The sequence below is a fragment of the Pleurodeles waltl genome, chromosome 3_1 (assembly GCF_031143425.1).
Source record: "Pleurodeles waltl isolate 20211129_DDA chromosome 3_1, aPleWal1.hap1.20221129, whole genome shotgun sequence".
Classification (NCBI taxonomy): Eukaryota; Metazoa; Chordata; class Amphibia; order Caudata; family Salamandridae; genus Pleurodeles; species Pleurodeles waltl.
Window position 1 is genome coordinate 1432902118 of NC_090440.1, and position 19741 is coordinate 1432921858.

General features: G+C 47.7%; 1 protein-coding gene across 5 annotated transcripts in view; it reads right to left on the bottom strand.

Annotated features, from left to right (window-relative positions):
* Window positions 1–19741, bottom strand: part of SIK3 (SIK family kinase 3) — a 585214-nt gene that overhangs the window by 73059 nt on the left and 492414 nt on the right. For all 5 annotated transcript variants that reach the window (XM_069224967.1, XM_069224965.1, XM_069224966.1 and 2 more), the window contains exons 7-8: window positions 16413–16531; window positions 16078–16188 (exon numbers count right to left, since the gene is read on the bottom strand). In XM_069224967.1, coding sequence (XP_069081068.1) covers window positions 16078–16188; window positions 16413–16531 — 230 coding nt within the window. The remainder of the gene's footprint in view (window positions 1–16077; window positions 16189–16412; window positions 16532–19741) is intronic.

Below are 19741 nucleotides of genomic sequence, written 5' to 3' on the forward strand. Positions count from 1 at the left end.
AGGGGAAACCACACCAAGAGCTACCAGGTTCAACAGGCTGCAATCTCAACGCACATGCACCCAAGAACAAACAAAACAGAGGCAGTTACTGTATGAGCATACAGAGATGAACAAAGGACAATAAGGTGGGCAAAGCATCTGAAAGATTGTTAAGTATCAGAAATCGAATAATCAAGAATTATAAAAGCATGGGCATAGTCTTGCCACCTGAGGCGCGCTAAAGTTGTAATCAGGGCCGAACCACAAAAGGGACAGTATTGGAAAACAAGATGCAGAGTGAACCCTGGAGAGATTGTGGGAGCAAGCCTTAACAGACGGCATAAACCCTAGTACCACTCTGAGAATCAACCACTAACAGTAATCACAGTCTTGTGATTACTCTGAATGAATTGTTTAGTGTAATAAAATGCCTCTTTTGAGATGGACCCTCTCACCCCCACCCCCCACTTTGTCCCTGGTTTCAGGTGCAATTTCGACTGAAAGTGCAAGGGTCCCTGTAACACAGTTCCCCATTGACAGAACTCTTTCCTCCAAAACAGCACAGTCATTTTTCCCAAATGGCAAACCATTAGCTACCATTGTAAGTCCCTAGCAAATGGTACCCTTGGTACCTAGGGCATGGGGTACTAAAGTAAGGCCTATGACGGCTGCAGCACAAATTGTGCCACCCTTAGGGACCCTCTCACTTAGTGCACACAGTGCTGCTTTCGCAGCTGTGTGTCTTGGTGCAGAACTAAAATGAAAACACGACATGGCACACAACCTGTGTGCGCTGTCCCCTGCATGCAATATATGTAAGTCACCCATCTAGCAGGCATACCAGCCCTAAAAACAGAGTGCATTATATTACATGTGAGGGCATATCAGCATGAGCAGATATGCCCCTGCTATGTCTTTGTATTCTCAGACATAGTAAGTGAACAGGGAAGCCATTTTAAGTACATGTGCTGAACACTGGGCATTACGACCTCCGCAGCTACATGATGGTTTCACTGAAGATAGGGATGTTTGGTATTAAACATCTTATATTAATAAACCCTCACTGAATCCAGTGATGGATTTATTAGTCAATCATGTATTTGTAAAGCGTGACTTGCCACCCGTGAGGGAATTCAGGTGCTGGTGATGGTCTCATTTGAAAAGCCAGGTTTTGAGCTCTTTCCATGCCTTGGCAGTGAGGAAGAAGGAGCGTCCTCCTGCGTGTGAGCGATGGGATGGGCGAAGGGATCTGCGTGAGGGCCTGGTGTACGGAGAGGAGGTTCCCGCTGGGGTGTAAGTGCAGGCGCTGGGTAAGGTAGGCGGGTCCTTGGTCATGTAGGGCTTTGTAAGCATAAGTGAGGAGTTTGAAGTTGCATCGCTTGTGGACCCGGAGCCAGTGGATGTCTTTCAGGTGCTGGGAAATGTGGGCTCTCTTGGGCAAGTTCAGAATCAGTCTGGCTGCAGCGTTCTGTATTGTTTGAAGCCTATGCATAAGTTTGGTGGAGGTTGCATCATAGAGTGCCTTGTCGTAGTCTAGCCAGATGGTGATGAGAGCCTGAGTAACTGTCTTTCTTGAGTTGATGGGGAGCCACGTGAAAAAATTTCTGAGCATGCGAAGCGTGTGGAAGCAGGCTGAGATGACGGAGCTGACCTGATGTCTCATGGAGAGCTTGCTATCTAGGACAATACCAAGATTGTATGCATGCTTTTTTGCATAAGGGAGGGGCCACGGTCTGCCGGCCACCAGGAGTCGTTCCAGAGGGCGGAGTGTTTGCCGAAGTTGAGAAATTCTGTCTTGTCTGTGTTCAACTTTAAGCAGTTGTCCTTTATCCATGCTGCAACACTCTTTGGAAGTTCTTCTTGGCTATAGTTAGGTCAGTGGAGAGCGATAGGACAAGCTGGATGTCATTTGTGCAGGATTTTGTGCGACCTGACGATGTCAGCGAGAGGCGTCATGTTGATGTTGAAGGGTGTGGAGCTGAGGGACGAGACCTGGGGAATGCCGCAGATGTTCTGTTTGGTGTGTGACGTGAGTGGGGAAGGCAAACCTTCTATGTACGTCCTGTGATGAAGGATGCCATCCATCTACAGCGTGGCTTGTTAGTCCTATCTGTGCAGGTGGTGGATGAGTGTGTGGTGGGAAACCATGTCAAAGGCGGCAGACAGGGCAAGAAGGATGAGGGCGGACTCTCCTCTGTCGAGCAGGGCACAGATGATGCATGAAGCAGCTATCAGCGCTGTCTCAGTGTTGTGGTTGGTTCTGAAGTCCGACTGGAGGAGTCTAGTATGTGTCTCTCCAGGTGTTTGATGAGTTGGAGGATGACGGCTTTCTCCAGGACTTCAGCAGGGAATGGGAGTAAAGAGATGGGTCGGTAGTTTTGGGGTCTGCTGAGGGTTTCTTGAGAAGTGGTCTGACCTCGGTATGTTTCCAGGCGTCGGGAAAGGTGGCCGTGGTTAGTGAAGTGTTGAAGCTGGTGGAAAGTTGATGGCTGATCGTGTCTATTCCGAGGTTGAAGAGGTGGTGTGTGCATGGGTCAGTGGGAGCTACGAAGGGGATGGTCGTCAGAAGGGCAGTTGTGTTGTTTTGGCTGAGTTGTTTCCAGGTGCTGAGCGGGTGGTCGGTGGTGGTTGATTGGAGGCCGGATATGCTGGAGGGTTGGGTGTTGAAGTTCTTGTATATGATTGCTATTCTGTTGTGGAAATGATTGACGAGTGTGCCGCAGAGCTTCTGTGATGCAGGGATTGTGTTTTCTGTGGCTGCAGTGCAGGTGAATTGTCTGACAATGGTGAAGAGTTCTTTTGTTCGGTTGGTGCTGGTACTGAGTCAGGGCCTCCCTCTTAGGTGTTTTGATCTGTTGTGGAGGGCTGACTTCAATTTAGCTTTGTCAATTTCATTCATGCTGAAGCGCCATCTTCTCTCTAGGTGTTTTAGTTTGCTTTTTGACCTTCTAAGTTCTGGGGTGTACCAGCTGGCTTGTTTGGCTGATCTGTGTGTTTTGGCCGGTATGGTGGTGACAAAGTCTGCAGCGTTGGTGATCCAAACGCTGAAGTTCTATACAGCTTGGTCCAGTTTGGAGGGATAGTTCAGGTGAGTGGCACAGAGGGCATTGGTCCATTACTGCTGGGTGACTTTACTCCAGCTGCAGGAATGTGTATTGTGGCAGTTGGGGATGGAGAATAGCTGTCCAGTGATGGTAAAGTGAACAATGGATTGACCCATCCAGGTGAGGAGCGAGTGTACCTGATTCTGTTGCTAGATTAAAAAATGGCTTCCAGTGTGTGTCCTGCTATGTGCGTGGGGTCTGTGACTAGCTGCTTGAGGCTGATGTAATCCAGTCTTTCCAGAAGACTGGTGGAGTTGGTATCAGTGATGTCTTCCAGGTGGAAGTTGAGGTCTCCCAGGAAGATGTAGTGCTTGAATTCCAAGGCGAGAGGAGTGATGAAATCTGCGATGGGTTGTTGATTCCGGCCTGGGGATCAGTCTATAGGTCAAAAGTGTCTTTGATGGTGGTGTTAATGTCAGAGCGGAGCTGGAAATTCATGTGTTCCATAACTGGGGTGGTCTGATCGTCTGTTATGGTGCAGGAGATCAATTCTTCGTGTATGATGGCGATGCTACCTCCGTGTTTGTTGTGGTAGTCCCAGTATTTAATCTTATATCATTAGGGTGCTGCAGTAGCAATGTCCGGAGTGGAAGCTGGGGTGATCCATGTTTCTGTGATGAATGTTACGTTGGGGGCGAGGGAGGAGATGGTGTCCCAGATTTCGGTGGCGCTTGCAGAGGGAGCTGGCATTGAGAAGGATACAGCTGAGTTTGCCTGCTTTTGGTGCTGATGTTGAGGAGAAGGGAACTGCAGGGGTGTTTAGAGCTGGCGTGGCAGTGAGGCGTCAGTGACGACAGCTGAAAGGTCCTGCTGTGTCGCGGGGTGATGTGAGCCAACAGTTGCTATTGCGTCCGTGGTCAGGATGTAGAGATCGGCGGTGGAGTACCTAAAGGGTTCTGGAGATCCAGGGTACCTGGCGCTGGGCGCAGATGGGCTTGCCAGTGGCACACCTGCGCTGCAGCCTTAAAAAAATACGTCCTGGGAGGGGCACTGGTGTGGAGGGAGTGAAAGGGGAGAGCACTGAGTGCGGGGAACCAGAGGGCAGTGCAAGAGTCCAGGCTCCTGTGCAGGAGACCTTGACGCTGTCTGGCTAGAGTTGGGCAATAGGCCTGGCAGTGGCCTACTGCAGCCTGGCAGTGGGGGAGACGCATGGCAGCAGGGACGAGCTGCCTGGTAGCAAGGGAGAGCAGGGGTGGACCTACTCACTGGAGCTGCGCTGCATCCTCCATTAAATAGGTAGTGGGCGGGGCGCTGGCGAGGGGGGAGAGGGAGAAAAGGGTGGGAAATAGGAGCATGGTGCGGGATGCAGGCGGAGAACCAAAGGGCATGGCAGCAGTCAAGGCTCCTGTGCAGGAGACCTTGGTGCTGTCTGGCTAGAGCTGGGCAATAGGTCTGCAGAGGCCTATTGCAGCCTGGCAGCAAGGGGGAGCAGCGGTGGACCTACTCACTGGAGCTGCACTGCAGCCTACATTAAATAGGTTGTAGGAGTGACGCTGGCAAGGGTGGGGAATGAGAAAAGGGCGGGAAAGGGTTGCAGGCAGGGAACACCCTACAAGAGGGCACCAGAGGGCAGCAGTCAAGGCTCCTGTGCCGGAGACCTTGGCACTATCTGGCTAGAGCTGGGCAAGAGGCCTGGCAGAAGCCTATTGCAGCCTGGCAGCAGGGGCCAGCAGGGACGGACCTACTCATTGCAGCCGTGCTGCGGCCTGCAATAAATAGGTCCTGGGAGGAGTGGGAGAAAAGGGCGTGCAAAGGGAGCATGGTGCGGGCAGAAACCAGAGGGCAGGGCAGCAGTCAAGGCTCAGGAGACCTTGACGCTGTCTGCCTACAGCTGGGCAATAGGTCTGGCAGAGGCCTACTGCAGCTTGGCAGCAGGAGCAAGCAGATTGGCAGCTGGGGAGAGCAAGGGTGGTTCAAGTTCCAGAATCTCACACCAGACCATACAATTCTTCCAGCAGAAATGGATTTTATTGAACGACGTCCAGCTGCAAGTATGACATCCACTACTAGAGGCTGAATATCAAAGGAACTGTCACTGCTCAATCTGCACTATGAAGGTGTAAGTTGCGGAGATTCAGGTGTAGGATCTTACCATGTTGCTGAAACAGGATCTCCTCCTGAGGTGGTGGTCGGATCAGATGGAAAATGTGCAAGCTCAAGAGAACTAAGTACAGCACCCTCCTGACTAAACCAGGGCTATCAAGATGATTTGGACCCAATCTGTCATATCTTTCTTCGAGGTAGGAGAGGTAATGGCGGCAATGAGTACATAAGAAATGTGTCACCTGGTGCTTCAGGGGCTGGACGGCACTTAAACATATGGCAGGCTAGGCTACTTAGTTAGAAGTTTCTAGTTCCACCAGAGCATGAAGACGCTATTCTTCAGCCTATTCCTACTCAGCTCATCAACTCTGGCAATCAGGGACCCTTGTCAGGCAGTTGGCCATCATAAAAATCAGCTAATGGTCCAGTCATCTCCAAAGGTGCAAGCCCTCCTGCCGCAGGATTCAGGATACCATTCTGTTCTGCGTGTTGCAGTACCACACGGCGGTAGTGTTGCCTGTGAGGACTTGCATCAGCCTCCCCCTGATGGCTGGCAGGAAGGCTTTTAAAGCAAGCTGTATTGCACAAACCTTATAAAACTTGATATGGAGCTAGTGTTCCACAGGCCTCTGATCTCTAACTATCCCAGATGACTTAACCCATCTGCTCCCCAACTCAGCAGTGACTTGTTTGTTACAATCATGATGTCTTGATATGGACGGGAGTGTGGAAAAGTCATAGCCCAGGTTAGTCTTTGCCTGCCATGAAAGAAGAATTCAAAGCATCTCTTAAGAGATCTGGATGGAGTAAGAGACAAAGGCCCTCATGCATAGGCCACGGAAATCCAAAGTTCCACTGTGATACCTGCATGTGCCACCTGGCATATGGAACAATGAGGACGCATGACTGTAGGCACCCAAAAGCCTAAGCACCATCCTCACCAAGACACTGGACAGAGCTTTCATCATCAGTCAATGTCAATGCACTGGGCTGCCTACAGAGGTGGAAAGACCTTGAAGCCACGGTATCTAGGATAGACCCCATGAAGGGATTACCCTGAGTTGGGATCAGGTGGGATTTGGCTTGCAGACAGAAAACACCAATGAGGTCTAGTGGATGAAAGACTTCTGGAGGTGGTCTGCGACTGCATGCAATAAGCCAGTCTTGAGTAGCCAGCAGTCGCAGTATGGAAATACAGGTATCTCGAAAGTGAGCAGCAACACACTCCATTACTTTTGTGAAAGCCAGAGTGGTCGAGGAAAGGCTGAGGGGAAACTGCAATTGTTCTGAACCAACCCACTGTAAACACAGGTGCATCTGTCGGGACAGGTATATGAAAATACACCGTCCCGCAAGTCCAATGACACCACCCACTCTCCAAGATTAAGAGCAGAGAAGATTTGTGGCAGAGTCAGCATTTTGAACTTGTATTTTCAGAGAAAGGTGTTTAGTGGAATGGAAGTCCAGAATAAGCCTGGGGCCTCCATACCCTATGGCTTAAAGAAGTAGCAAAAGTAGCATCCCTTGCCCCTTCCAAGACCAACACTCATTCCAAGGCACCACTGGGCAGTAGTAAGCTTGACTTTGTTTTAAGAATGAGGCATGGTTTGTTAAAATTTGCCCTGGTGTGGTTGGAATATGGAGGCAGGGAAGAAATAAAAAGATAGATTTCCAGCAAGTAATGTTATGTCGGACCAGCCCACTGCCAATGGGTCAGGGTGCACAATGGCAAATCAAAGTGGCTTGAGGGTCACTGCAGCAGGGGAGAAGGAAGATGAATGCTGCACCTGCTGGTGTGAATGGGTTTGACCGCCACCATGTCCTCTTCCTCCAAAAGGCTGGCCGGTCACTACACCAACTGAGAAGGTAGATGTTGGACCTCAGGAGCATTTGGTGAATCACAAAGTGTACCCTTAATGTAGTAGACCGATTCCTGGTGAGATGATCATTATTTTTTCTCAGTTCTATAAGTCACCAATATGGCTTTGGTGGGTTCCTGAACTTCTCTCTCTCTCGCCTCCCTGATTAACAACGCTACGGGACACGGGAAGGATAACATTTCTCATGTTTATGGGGTTGTCTGCAGGAGGAAAAAAGACCTTTCTGTTAATCTTCCTGATGAACACCATGTCTTAGAGACATCGCCTGGTTAGAAGGTGGATAGTCAAGTCAGGAAGAATCTTTTTTTGTGTTTTCCCATATGCTATCTTACTCCTTAAGTTTCTTGTGTATAGACTGTTGCTTTATCTGTGTGTGTGTTGTAGTTGTTCTTTGTGTTTACTATGTGGACATAGTCCATTTTTATCAAGTTCCTTAGCAGTGCCATGTTCAGTCTCCTCAATGTCTATTTTACCAAACCTAAGCAGTATTATTTGGGAGTTTACAAAGCATCATCAAAAAAATTATTCTTGTTCATCAGAGACTGCATTACACCTATAAGGCATTCCTTTTGCCTTTCAATGCCAAAATCTTTGAAAGCTCTGAAATACTAATGACTGCATTTTAGTCGGATGCTCCATTTTGTCCTTTAAAACTTAATTACCCTTCAATATGGAGCTGTGGATCTTTTGTTGTGGATCTCTTCTCTAATCAGTATTTTCTTTTTCTGACACTGAAAGCTTAGCATGGTTTGCAAAGGTAAACACCCTTTCCTTTTTTTAGTAAGTTTCAATTTTGAAATGAAACAGAAAAATCTAAGATTACATTTTACTCTTTGAGTGTGATTTTTTGACCTTGGAAGGTTGGACAGTCCAGGGCACTGTTTGCTTTAATCTTTTCAACAATCTGAAAATGTCCTTTGGGATAATTTTTGAGGGTGAAATATAGGTTAATACAAATGCATATTCAGCATCTTATTCTAGAATTGTGGCCTTGTGTCTGCTCTTTGCCCTCAGGATGTATGGAACACTTGGATTTGATGCCCAATTCTGTGATAGTCAATTTCGTGCCAGAATCTGATCTTTGCATGGCAAAGTGCACCCAATGCTGTTTCTACATTGTTTTTCATGTCTTCAGTTTCGATCTTGAAGGAGGAACACAACCTTCTGCCTTGCGATCATAGGTAGGCATAAATTGCAAATATGATGTTGCCTATTAGCTAAAACAGTTATGGCAGTTGGGGCAAAATCTAAATGAAGCTTCCTCAATAACCGAAAACAAGGTTAAGGAAATGAGTGAATATAAAGAAAACAACTGCAATATAATCACTCCTTCTTTTACCTGGGCCACCTGTGGATGAAGAACTTCAGAAAACTATCTTTCAACACCTGCACAGTGGAAGAAAATTGTTTTCTTCAGAGCATCAGAATCAGTACTGGTGTCAATGCTGATCCTCTTTTTTTTCTTCGAAAAACTCAAAGTTGCTCACTGCAGTCAAAATGTTTCTCAGAGCTCCCATCCTTGCCTCTGAATATGCTAGCATAAACAAATAATTTAAAAATAGCATTCACAGTCTGGGGCAGTGTGGGCTTATGCTCAATATCATAGAGCGTACTAGAGGCTTTTCTTTTGGCCAAAGCCACTCGAGCCGCAACCACTAAAATGTAAAATAATGAACAGCATGTGAATCTAGAACAGAGTGCCACTGTAAAACGTGCCAAAACTTCCCAACGCTGAGTGTTTCGGAGCACATCAATTTTGTTTATTCCTATTGCCGGAGAGCTAAGCAAGCACCAAAGTATCACCTATACAACTTTCTAAATGTTTTTTTTTTTACTTGGAAGATTAAGAATAATGGCTCACTGTTGATCTGTTGCGGGCTAATCAATCACATCAATGACATTTAAGAAATTCAGCTGGTCAATCCTTGCAGGAGACATAGAACCAATGATATTTAGAACAACAAAAGGCCACAGGAAGAGACATGGAATCTAGGATCCTGCTTGCTCAAATGCTTAGAATTACAAATAATTATATTCTCACAGAGAAAAATGTAAGTAGTCATTACCAACGTAGTCATTCCAGTGAGGGGTAGGGTCACCTTCAGATGTGAGAGGAGATAAAAGCAGGTCTCACATTGGCTGCATGATCAATGCTTTTTAGTGTTAATTTACATCAAATCCTGGTTCCCAATTTCACCTCTGCCAGGTATGAATGCATGTGTCACTCATTATCTTCACCTTCAAATTTCATTATCCTGATTGTGTTCCCCTACTCTCCTCATTCCAGGCCAACTGAGTGCCTTCGCTGCTTGATGTCACTGCTTTGGGAAGCCCAGGTCTCCTTTTCGAAACATCCTTTCTGGATCATTGAGGATGTGTGCTTCTGTGGAAGATCTTGTTACATTCGGACTAGTCATCAGTGGCGTCTACGCCGAATATATAACATTGCTGGCCCTATATAGGCACCACCCCGGTGCACCGACATTAGTTTCTTTTCACAACTTTCAATGCCAGTATCACAGAGCCATGAAGAACACTGACCACTTGTAAGTCAGAGCTAGGGCCAGGAAAGGGGAGTCCCTGTCCCTAGAAATCAGTTTGCAGAGCAGGGAGGATGGGTGGGTCGGTAAGGATTCTGCAACTAGATATGGTCTGTACCAGACTAGGCGTTACCAAAGGTAAGTAACTCGTCCATCTGATAGAGACATCTAGTTGTAGGTTCCTTACCTTAGAATAGATACCCAACCAATGCTATACCAGAGGTGGGTCTACAAACTAAGATTAGCATATAAAGTCCTGCAGAACCAAACAGGCAAAGTGACCGTCCCTACAGACCTGACTGTCTAGGCAGTAGTGTTTGGTAAATGTGTGCAGAGATGCCCACGTTACCGCCCGACAGATGTGCAGGACTGGAACTCCGTGTGCTAATGCAGTGATTGCAGCTTTAGCCCTGGTAGAATGAGCATGCAAACCCTTAGGGGTGTGCTTCATTGCCAGTGCACAGCACATTTTAATGCAAAGTATGACCCATCTGGAGATGGTTCTCTTCTGCACTGCCTAACCTTTTTTCGTACCCACAAAAACCACAAAGAGTTGACCATTCACCCTACACTTTTGTACGATTGAGGTAGAACAATAACGTTCTTTTTGGGTCCAGGCATTGGATTCTCTCCTCTTCCTTGGAAGCATGTGAGGGTGCGTAAAAATTAGGCAAAGTGATGGATTGGTCAGCACTGAAGGGGTAACCACTTTTGGAAGAAATGAGGCCAGTGTGTGAGCAACACTGTCAGGATAGATGGAAAGGTAGGGCGGTTTAGATGACAATGCCAGCATTTCACTCACCCTGCGGGCAGATGTAATAGCCACAAGAAAGGCTGCTTTCATAGTGAGAAGCCTGAGAGGACAATTGTGGAGAGTCTCGAAATGTCAGAACCAAATTCAAGTACCTTTGGGGCATACTGAATGGGGACAGAGGAAACATAGGATTAAGGCCTCTAAGGAACCTATTGCAATAGGAGGTTTAAAAAAAAAAAGGTTGATTAGGAAACCGTCAAATAGCAGAAACTGCAGACAAATAACCTTTGAGCGTCACAAACATATACCGTTTTGGTGGAGGAACGCCTGGCTTCCAAGAACTGTCACCGCTCAATCACCACGCAAGAAAGTGGAGACTGGACAGGTTTTGGTGGAGAACCCTCCCCTGCTGCTGTGACAGAATGTCCACGTGAAGGGACAGTCTAATCAGAGGATTGATGGCCATGCTCAACAGCGTGGGTTATCAGAGCCTTCATGTCCAGTCCGGAGCCAGAAGGATTACTTGGGCCCGGTTGTTCTTGATAACTCTGTGCAGAAGTGGTATGGGCGGAAAGGCATAAAAGAGGGCCTGGGTTCCACTCGAGATGAAAAGCACCTCAGAGCGATTGCTGGCTTGGAAACTCCAAAGCACAATATTGCTGACATGGCATGTTCTCTGCGGAGGAGACAGATCTACCTAAGACTCTCCACACTGCTGAAAGAGACCTTGCCCCACCTTTGAATGGAGACGCCATTCGTGATTGACTATGCATTGTCAGCTGAGTTCATCCACTCTGATGTTCAGAGAGCCCGCCAGATGTTGAACCACCAGGGAAATGCCCTGTTCTTCCAGTAACGTCCAGACCCTCGTGACAAAGGGTCCATGACCCCTTCCCGCCATGCTTGCTGCAGTACCACAGGGCAGTGGTGTTGTCCATGAACAAACCTGCACTACCTTCCCTTTGAGGGAGGAAAGACATGCTTTTAATGCTAGTCTGATCGCCTGGCGCTCCAATAGGTTGATGTGGAGTCTGGACTCTGCTGGAGACCAGATGTCTCTGTTCTTCGCCTCTCCCAGATGGCTGCCACATCCCAGGAGTGACGCATCTGTCACTACTGTCAGATATGGTTGGGGAAGGGAGAGGGATCTGCCTCTGGGGCACTCGCCACTTAACCCACTGCAGATCTTTTGCAGTTCCCTCTGAGATCTGGACCTTGTCAGAGAGATTCCCCTGATGATGTGCCCACTGGAACTTCAGTTCATACTGCAGAGCCCACATATGTCATCTGACGTGCTACCGCAGGAGGCCATGAAGCACAGTAGCCTCAGAGTCATTCTCACCAAAATACAGGATAGAAGCAGAAATATCAGTATCATAGCCTGAATATCCAGGTCTCGCTGCTTGAGAGGATAAGCCAGAAACTGCACTGTGTCCAGAACAGCTCCAATGAAAGTGGGCGTCTGAGAGGGAGTCAAGTGTGACTTTGGCTCGTTGATAGTGAACCCCAGCGAATGTAAGAGGTCCGTCTTAGTCTGGAGGTGGGAGACGACAGCCTGGGACGAGATAGGGGAAGACCGAAACCCTCTGAGCTGCAACAACCACCATCACCTCAGTGAACACCCGAGGGGAGCAGGTAAGGTCAAAGGGGAGCATGGTGAACTGAAAGTGATTGTGGCCTACTGTGAACAGCAAGTAATGTCTGGGGACATGCAGGAAGGGAATATGGACATAAGCGTCCTGCTCATCCAACGATACCATCCAGTCTTCTGGGTCCGGGGTAGACAAAACCTGAGCCAGACAGAGAATTTTGAACTTCTCCTTTTTTAGGAAGAGATTGAGGGGCCGAAGGTCTAGGATAGGGCTGAGGCCCCTGTCCTTTTTCAGTACCAGAAAGTAGAGGGAACTGCAAATATGACCTACTTCTTGTACAGGGAATCTCTTTATGGCTCCTTTGGCAAAGAGAGACCTAAACTCCTCGGGGTGAAGTGCCAAGTGATCCTCCATCATTTGAGCATATGATGGAGGCATGGGTGGAGGGATTGCCTCGAAAGGGAGGGAGTAGCCCCTTTGGACTAGCTGCAAAGCCCACCTGTTTGTCGTGATGGATTACCAGCAGAGCAGTTGATGGCGAATCCTGCCTCTGACTTGCCCCTGGTGGGGAATCATCATAAGAGCAAGGTTTGAGGCAGGTGGGGGGGGAGGGGTGTGTGTGCTGCGGGCTGGCTACTCCCTTATCCACAAGGGAGGTGGATCCCACATCCCTGACCATGCAGAGGCTGGGCAGCATGGTGGCTGAAGGGGAACGGATGGGGCTGGTGCCCCTACATTAGCCACAAAAGAAGTGAAAAGCAGACTGGAGGGGACAAGGGGCCACTATAGGCCCAAGGACCAGGCCGTATCATAAGAAACCTTGAAGCACTCAAGCTCAGTGTCTGCTTTCTCTCAGAAGAGACAGGTGCCATCAAAGGGCATCTCCATAAGGTTGGATTGGACATGCCCTGAAAAGGCCGGCATCCTCAACCAGGTGTGGCACCTCACGGCCACTGTCGATGAAGCCGATCTGCCCAGCGAGTCGGTCAAGTCCAGTCCACATAAGATCATGAACTTTGCTGCTACTGTCCCATCACCAACAGCTTGCGAGAATACAGCCTGGTCCTCCTCTGGGATCTGTGGCAGCACTTGTGCAACAGTATTCCACAGTGTGTGGAAGTGACACCCAAAAGGCATGCAATGTGCACGGACTACAATGCCAGGCTGGCGGAAGAAAACATCTTCTTCCCAAGGTGGTCCCAGCCTTTTAGGTTCCCTATCCGGGGGTGCGGAAGGGAAGGGGCTTGGGATGTAGAGAATTTGATAACCAAGCTTTCAGGAGTGGGGTGTTGGGTCAGTTGGAGTAGGGTGATGGCGGTGGGCAATAGTCCTGTTCACAGGACCCCCTGTGCTAGGGTTGGACCAGGTACCCAGCAGGACATCAGTAAGAGCGTCATTAAAGGGCAATAGGGGTTCAGAGGATGAAGCCCTAGGTTAAAGCACCTCTGTCTGGAGGTTAGTCCTGACTGCCACTGAAGGCAGTACGAGGCCCAGGACCTCAGACACTATCTGCACCACCATTGAGTAGGACACTCTCTCCTCTGTAGCCACGGTAGGGGGGAGAAAGCATGCCAGTGTCTGGGGAAGTATCCAGACCAATGGCTTCACCCAGGTCCGTACGCCAGTCCAAAGGGTCTTGGAACTGGTATTCTAAAGGGTACAGCGACCCTACCATTCTTCAGCGTACCCCCAATCCATAAGGATCCGACATAGGGGGCGATGTCCCTGTCGATGTTGAAATCAGTGCTGCGCGACGCCGATCCCGTTCAATGTCGGCAATGAGGATGACACTGATGCAGCCCAGGGGCATGGGCGCCTCCGGGAGCATTGTCGTCTAAACCAGCGTCGGTGAAGGTTGAGGTGCGATGACCGACGCTGATTCGAATCAAGGAACAGATCCATGGTTGCCCCCTGGAGCCGAAGCCCCAGGTGCAGAACCTGATGGGGCCTCTGCTGACCCCAAAGGGCCCTAAGTGAGGTCAGACTGCCCAAACATAAGGTGCATGGCTTCATAAAACTCTGAGCTGGTCAGGGGTCGCTCTGTCTCCCGGAACCTTTGGGAGGCACAGAGCCGACTAAGACCCAGGCTCTGCAGAAGGAGGCCTAGAGTGACAACGGAGACCTAGAGTGATGGTTGGCACAACTCCTCAGCTGTAGAGAACTTGGAACTAGAACAAGCAGCAGTTCAGCAACCTACACTTTTTCACTGAGTTAGCAGGCAGAACATGTGGATTCTTTGTCTATTTTTGTGAAACTGGTTGGGTCAGTTACCCTTTCATGTGTCCTTTTCAGGCCATCCTACAGGCTCAGCCCTCTGACTTGAGTGATGCTTTACACAGTAGGGCTGTCTCCAGTCTGGAGCACCCACAAAGAGCCACTTTCCACTGAGTTAGCAGACAGAACATGTGGATTCTTTGTCTATTACTGCAAAACTAGTTTGGGTCGGTTCCCCTTTCATGTGTGCTTTTCAGGCGGTCCTACAGACACACCCTTTGACCTGAGTGATGTGTTTCACAGCAGGGCTGTCTCCAGTATAAATCACCCACAAAGAGGCACAAAGCAGTGTGAGCAGTCAGCACGTCGACTATCAACAGCCACATCTGAGAGTGATGAGGACAGGACTGCTTTCCTTCAGAAGGGCCCTTTACACTCTGACACAGAGACTGCAACTGCAGTCCCACCCTTCTCCATTATCGTCATCAAATTACAGTCCCTGGAAGACTAATTGAATTTTTGAGAGAAAGGCAGGCTCCTCTTTCACCCCTTCAGTAGCCGGGTTACCTCACTCCAGTCCTGTGTATGTCAGCAAAAGACCTGCTGTCTGGAAAAGAAACCTCACCTCCATCTTGGGCACAGGAACAGGCCAGGGACTACCAAAATGGAACTCAGAAGCCTGTGCCATTCTGTTTCACTCAGGCACTCATGCACTACATACCAACTCCACTAGCATTGATGAATATGTTCAGGTGCACAGGATCTCAGTGCCAGGAGTCCACGACCAATATTACGGAGGAACTGTAGACGAATGGGAAAGTAGGCTCTCACTTGTATGATGCAGGTAAAAAGACTCGGTCAGACTACAATTATAAAAAATAAATAAAAAAAACACAGTAAGCTGCCACCTCCATGCTACACAAGTGAAGCTTTAGTCCTCCTGTTAATTATGAGGGTATGTCCTATCAGATCCAGGATAAGTCCAGAACCCATCATAAATCAAGGGTAGTCCCAGGCCTCTGCACAAGCACTGGACTGGTGTGAAACTGGGGCTATAATCCAAAAAGCAGGTTTACAGATACTCACAGTCCAGGCACACAGGGCAAAGAACACAACAGTATACCATGAAACAGCACCATAATACCTTCTTTAGTTGCTCACTGCAACTTACTTGAGTTCTTTTAAGTATTTCTTTAATTCCCTTTTTGCTTTTTCCATACTTTATTAAGTAAATCATGAGGCCCATTTCAATTAGTAATCAGTTTCAGCAACAAAATTGCATTTGATGTTTTCTTTGCTAGCAAATTGTCCTAGATAAAGAATGCCTTTTGTATTACAGTTGGTTAATCTATTCCAGTGCTTGAGTTCACATTCTTTTTTAAAACCTTTTAGTTAGCTCCAAGTCGGATGTAACTGCATCTGCACAAAGAATACAAAATGTTATTTTCTTATTTGTAATCGTTGGCTGGCTTGACACTATCCTCTGGACTCGCCCACCCCTTTTCCTAAAGTAATTATCTGAGACCAGCCTATCACCAGTAGGATAAGGAAAGAGGCTTACATTCTCCATAGGTTCAATTGTGTATGATTGAATACCAGACATAACTAATTTTCAAATCAACAGATTTGTTTAAAAAAAAGGAATCGAATTGTAACCACTGCTGGTGATATCAGGCTGCACTGACATAGCTAGAGAAGGGCAGTTTCAATCAGAGACATCAATCAGATATCAGACAAGGAGGCATTGACCACATGTGGTCATATGAAGGGTTGTTATGTATACAGATAAAGCTCAGCAAAATAATAAGTGTTTTTTGAAAAAAGCTTGGGGTTAAATTAGAAAAATGTTGCCTTGCAGGACTAAACGACTGAAAGCGTGAGGGGATGCCTCTGCCCTTAGGAATAACAAACTCTCTTATAAGGCATTAACAGACCACCCTGTTCCTTCAGACACTGTCTGGACAGTGTTACCTGCAGTGTGCGCTCCCTGTCCAGCCCCATTTCCACCATGGCCTGCAGCACTTGCTCATTTAAGGGCTCCATGCGACGCTCCATCTTGAGATGTTGACCCTCGGCAATGAGCTGCTCATGCAGAGAAGGAAGACAAAGGTTAAAATCAGGTGCAACATATTACTGGTCATTAAACAACTGCGGTTTCTAAAGTAAGACACCTCACACATATCCAGGGACACACACCCGGAAACCAGATTAAGACTGCACCATAAATGACTACACTATGAATAGCAGCCTCATCCTGCATCGCATAGGAAAACTGTGTCCGAGGACTAAAGTAATAGCCTCCTTACCCTTTCGAATTCCGGATCAGGATCCCCAAGCTTCATCCACTTGTGTTTGCAAATCTGCTCCATGGATAGTCGCTTAGTTGGATCTAGGACCAGCATGTGCCGAATCAAGTGCTCACATTCTGTAAAATAATAGAAGAGTTCTCAGACACTGCTCACTGCAAATGACAACAGACTCTGACAGGAAGGAGGTCATGTACATTTTCCAGGGCTTCCATTTGATCTTAAACTCCCTTGGAGATAAAAAAAAACTACAATCGATCATAGGTGCTAAGAAACAGAAGAGAGGACAGATTCATTACATGCCACGATATTTCGTCATTACGATTGTTTCTGGCTTTATGGACCCTAAGTTTTACTTTCTGGTTACACAGACTATAGATTAGTATGTCAAAGTCCTGCTTTCACTCTCTTGTTATCTAGTGCTTGGAACTGGAACATCAATTTAAAAAGCTGAAAACATTACTGTAGCCACTAGAGGACTGTATGTCTGTAATTAGAGGTCAGTGAGACTGGCAGGGTGTAAAGGTTATTTACCTGTAGTATCTGACCTTGATAAATGCTATTTTTACTGAAATCATCAATAATGAACGTCTCTGCCCATAAAGAGGATCCGAGAATAGCTGGTGAATGGAGAGGAAACATTTCTTCAACTCAAATAGAATTCCAATTTAAGGAAAACATGTTCTTACTGTTTTTATCTGTTAATAACAATTCATAAAATAAATATCAAAAACTGTGGAAAATTAAAGGTATGCTTAAACCAAATGGAGCAGTACACATAACCAGACAAGCTCCACTTCACTGTTTTAAAAGAGAAATATTAAAGACTTTTTTTGCTGCATCATGCCTTGACAGAGGAAAATACATCACTTACTTATCTGTAGATATGGTTTTGTGGCTTGAAATTCCTCTAGATTCAAACTAATGACATGGAATAGCAACAGTTTCAACTATCGTATTAAATGAAGTGCAGTTTTAGGATGTTCATAACGCCATGTCCCTGATGTACTCCAATTGCAAGAAACGCACCTTCTTGGTACCCGATACCACTTCCGGGCACGATACGGATACAATAAGGTACATCACAATGGCTATAATAAGGCGTAGCTATCCTCATTCACAAATGCCTCCCCGTGGTGGTCACCCACAGGGCAGATATGTCATTCTTGAAGGGTAGTCGTGGGTGGGCCTACAATCTGTTAAGCATTAACGTTTGCCCCTCAGCTTTCTGGCCCTAAGTTAAATGCGGTGAAGCAAGTACTGACCGGCCTACCCTGGGGGCATTGGTGAGTGGGGATTTCAATATGGCGATGCTCTCAATGCCAACAGTTTTAGGGCCTCGACCTGCTCGTGCCTTTCCCATCTTGCGGACTGGGTGTCTTGCCTTGGCCTTTGCAATGTCAGCCGCACCTGGAAACTTCAAACACAAGCTTACACTCATACCTCCGCGGCACATAAAACCAGTTTAAGCATCTACTACCTGTCACTGACTTGTTCCTCACAACAGGATCAGAGATCCTGCCCAGGAGTATTTTGGTCCCCGCCCCAGTCATCACCTACCTGGGACTTGAGACCCAGGGCGAAAGTTCAGTCTGGCATCATGTGCGGCCACTTCTGGATACTGCTCTGACAGACTTCCTGTTGCAGGAACTAGACACCTTCCTGGAGCTAAACATGGGATTGTTGGATTCCTCGGGGACACTTTGAGGTTGCTCAAACATACTTTCACAGTCTTGATCAGTAGAACCTGTTGCAGATTGAAGAACTGAAAGCCTGAATAGCGAAGGCAGAGATACAGTCTACTGCAGATACTACTGAACCAGGTCAGCTTAAGCTAGATAGACTTTCACTGCAAAAGCTACGTCTTGACGAGGTGAGACAGTGCTAGGTAGCCTCCCAGAGTACGGTTTGCGACTGGGGCAATAAGTCGAGTAAAGCTCCTGTACTAGCTGGCATCTTGCGGACTAGCAGACAGAGTGCTTCCTAGTGTCCGGGTCCATGATCAGGGAATGGCTGCAAAGACCTGTGATATAGCGTCAGTGTTCGCCGATCACTACTGCACGTTATACATGCCCACCGTACGAGATCACCCTATGACTGCGGACTTGCCACTGAGCTCTATTGCGGATGGCTTTCCGAAGTATTATTACAAGAAACTTTGGAAGCCAGTGTTGGCCCACTTACTGGCACTCTACAACACCACCATTTTTTGGCCAAGTTAAATAAGGCAACCATAATGGTCCTGCACAAGGCAGACGGTCACTGGAGAGTAGCGCGTGTTATTGCCCTCATTAACTCTGAACTTAAAATTTATCAGAAAGTACTGGCTAACCGTCTAATATGGGTCATTCCCACGCAAGTCCATCCTGACCAATGTGGGTTCATGCCGCATTGTGGTAATCGGCACTGTATCCGTAGGGTGCAGGCTGTGGTGGCATACCATAAATTTGCTTATGGGGTCCAATGCCTTTCTCCTCATAGAGTTTGAGAAAGCTTTCAATTCCATCGACTGGGACTTTCTCTGGCTCGCACTAGCTTTGGGCCCCATTTATCTCATATGTACGTAACCTATATGTCAGACCCAGGGCCACGATTCAGGTGAACGGGTCCCTTTCAAGGGTGTTTTCTAATCAGAGTGGGGTTCTCCCCTTCCACCCTTCTCTTCGCCCTCGCAACTGAACCCCTGGTGACATGGGTTCGCTGCAACGGACAGCTGCAGGGGTTTCGATGGGGGGAGGGTCTCGAGAAGGACCGCATCTTACTGTACGCCGATGATGTGCTGCTCTTTCTGAGCGACTCTGTGGTATCGGACCCTAAAGTGCTACACATGCTTGACCTTTATGGCCAAGCGTCAGCTTTACTAGTTAACAAAACCAAGTCCCTATTGATCCCGCTGATGGGCAATTTGCAGCATCATGATTGGCGGGCACTCATCTCGCTCCATTGGTTAAGCTTCCTCTACCTTGGCATCTACATCTAACTCCTCCCCACTTTTTTCTGGTCCTTGAACTTGGCGTCCCTGGTAGCTCATATGCATAAGGATTTTTAGTGGTGGTCTTCATTGCCCTTTAACATCCTTGGGAGGACTGCCTTGTTCAAAATGATGGTGTTGCCATGCTTTCTGTTCATTTTGCTAAACATCCCTCATAACACCCGCAGGTCTATGTTTTCCTCTCCGATCAGGCATTGGTGCGCCCCTTTCTATAGAGCCATTAGGCCCTTTGGGTTCTGCACATAGCATCCGGCTTACACGTGCAGTGTGCCTTTGATGGCGATGGCAGCTGACCTGCAGCTCTAATACAGGGCTTCACAGTTGGTTGTCCTGAATG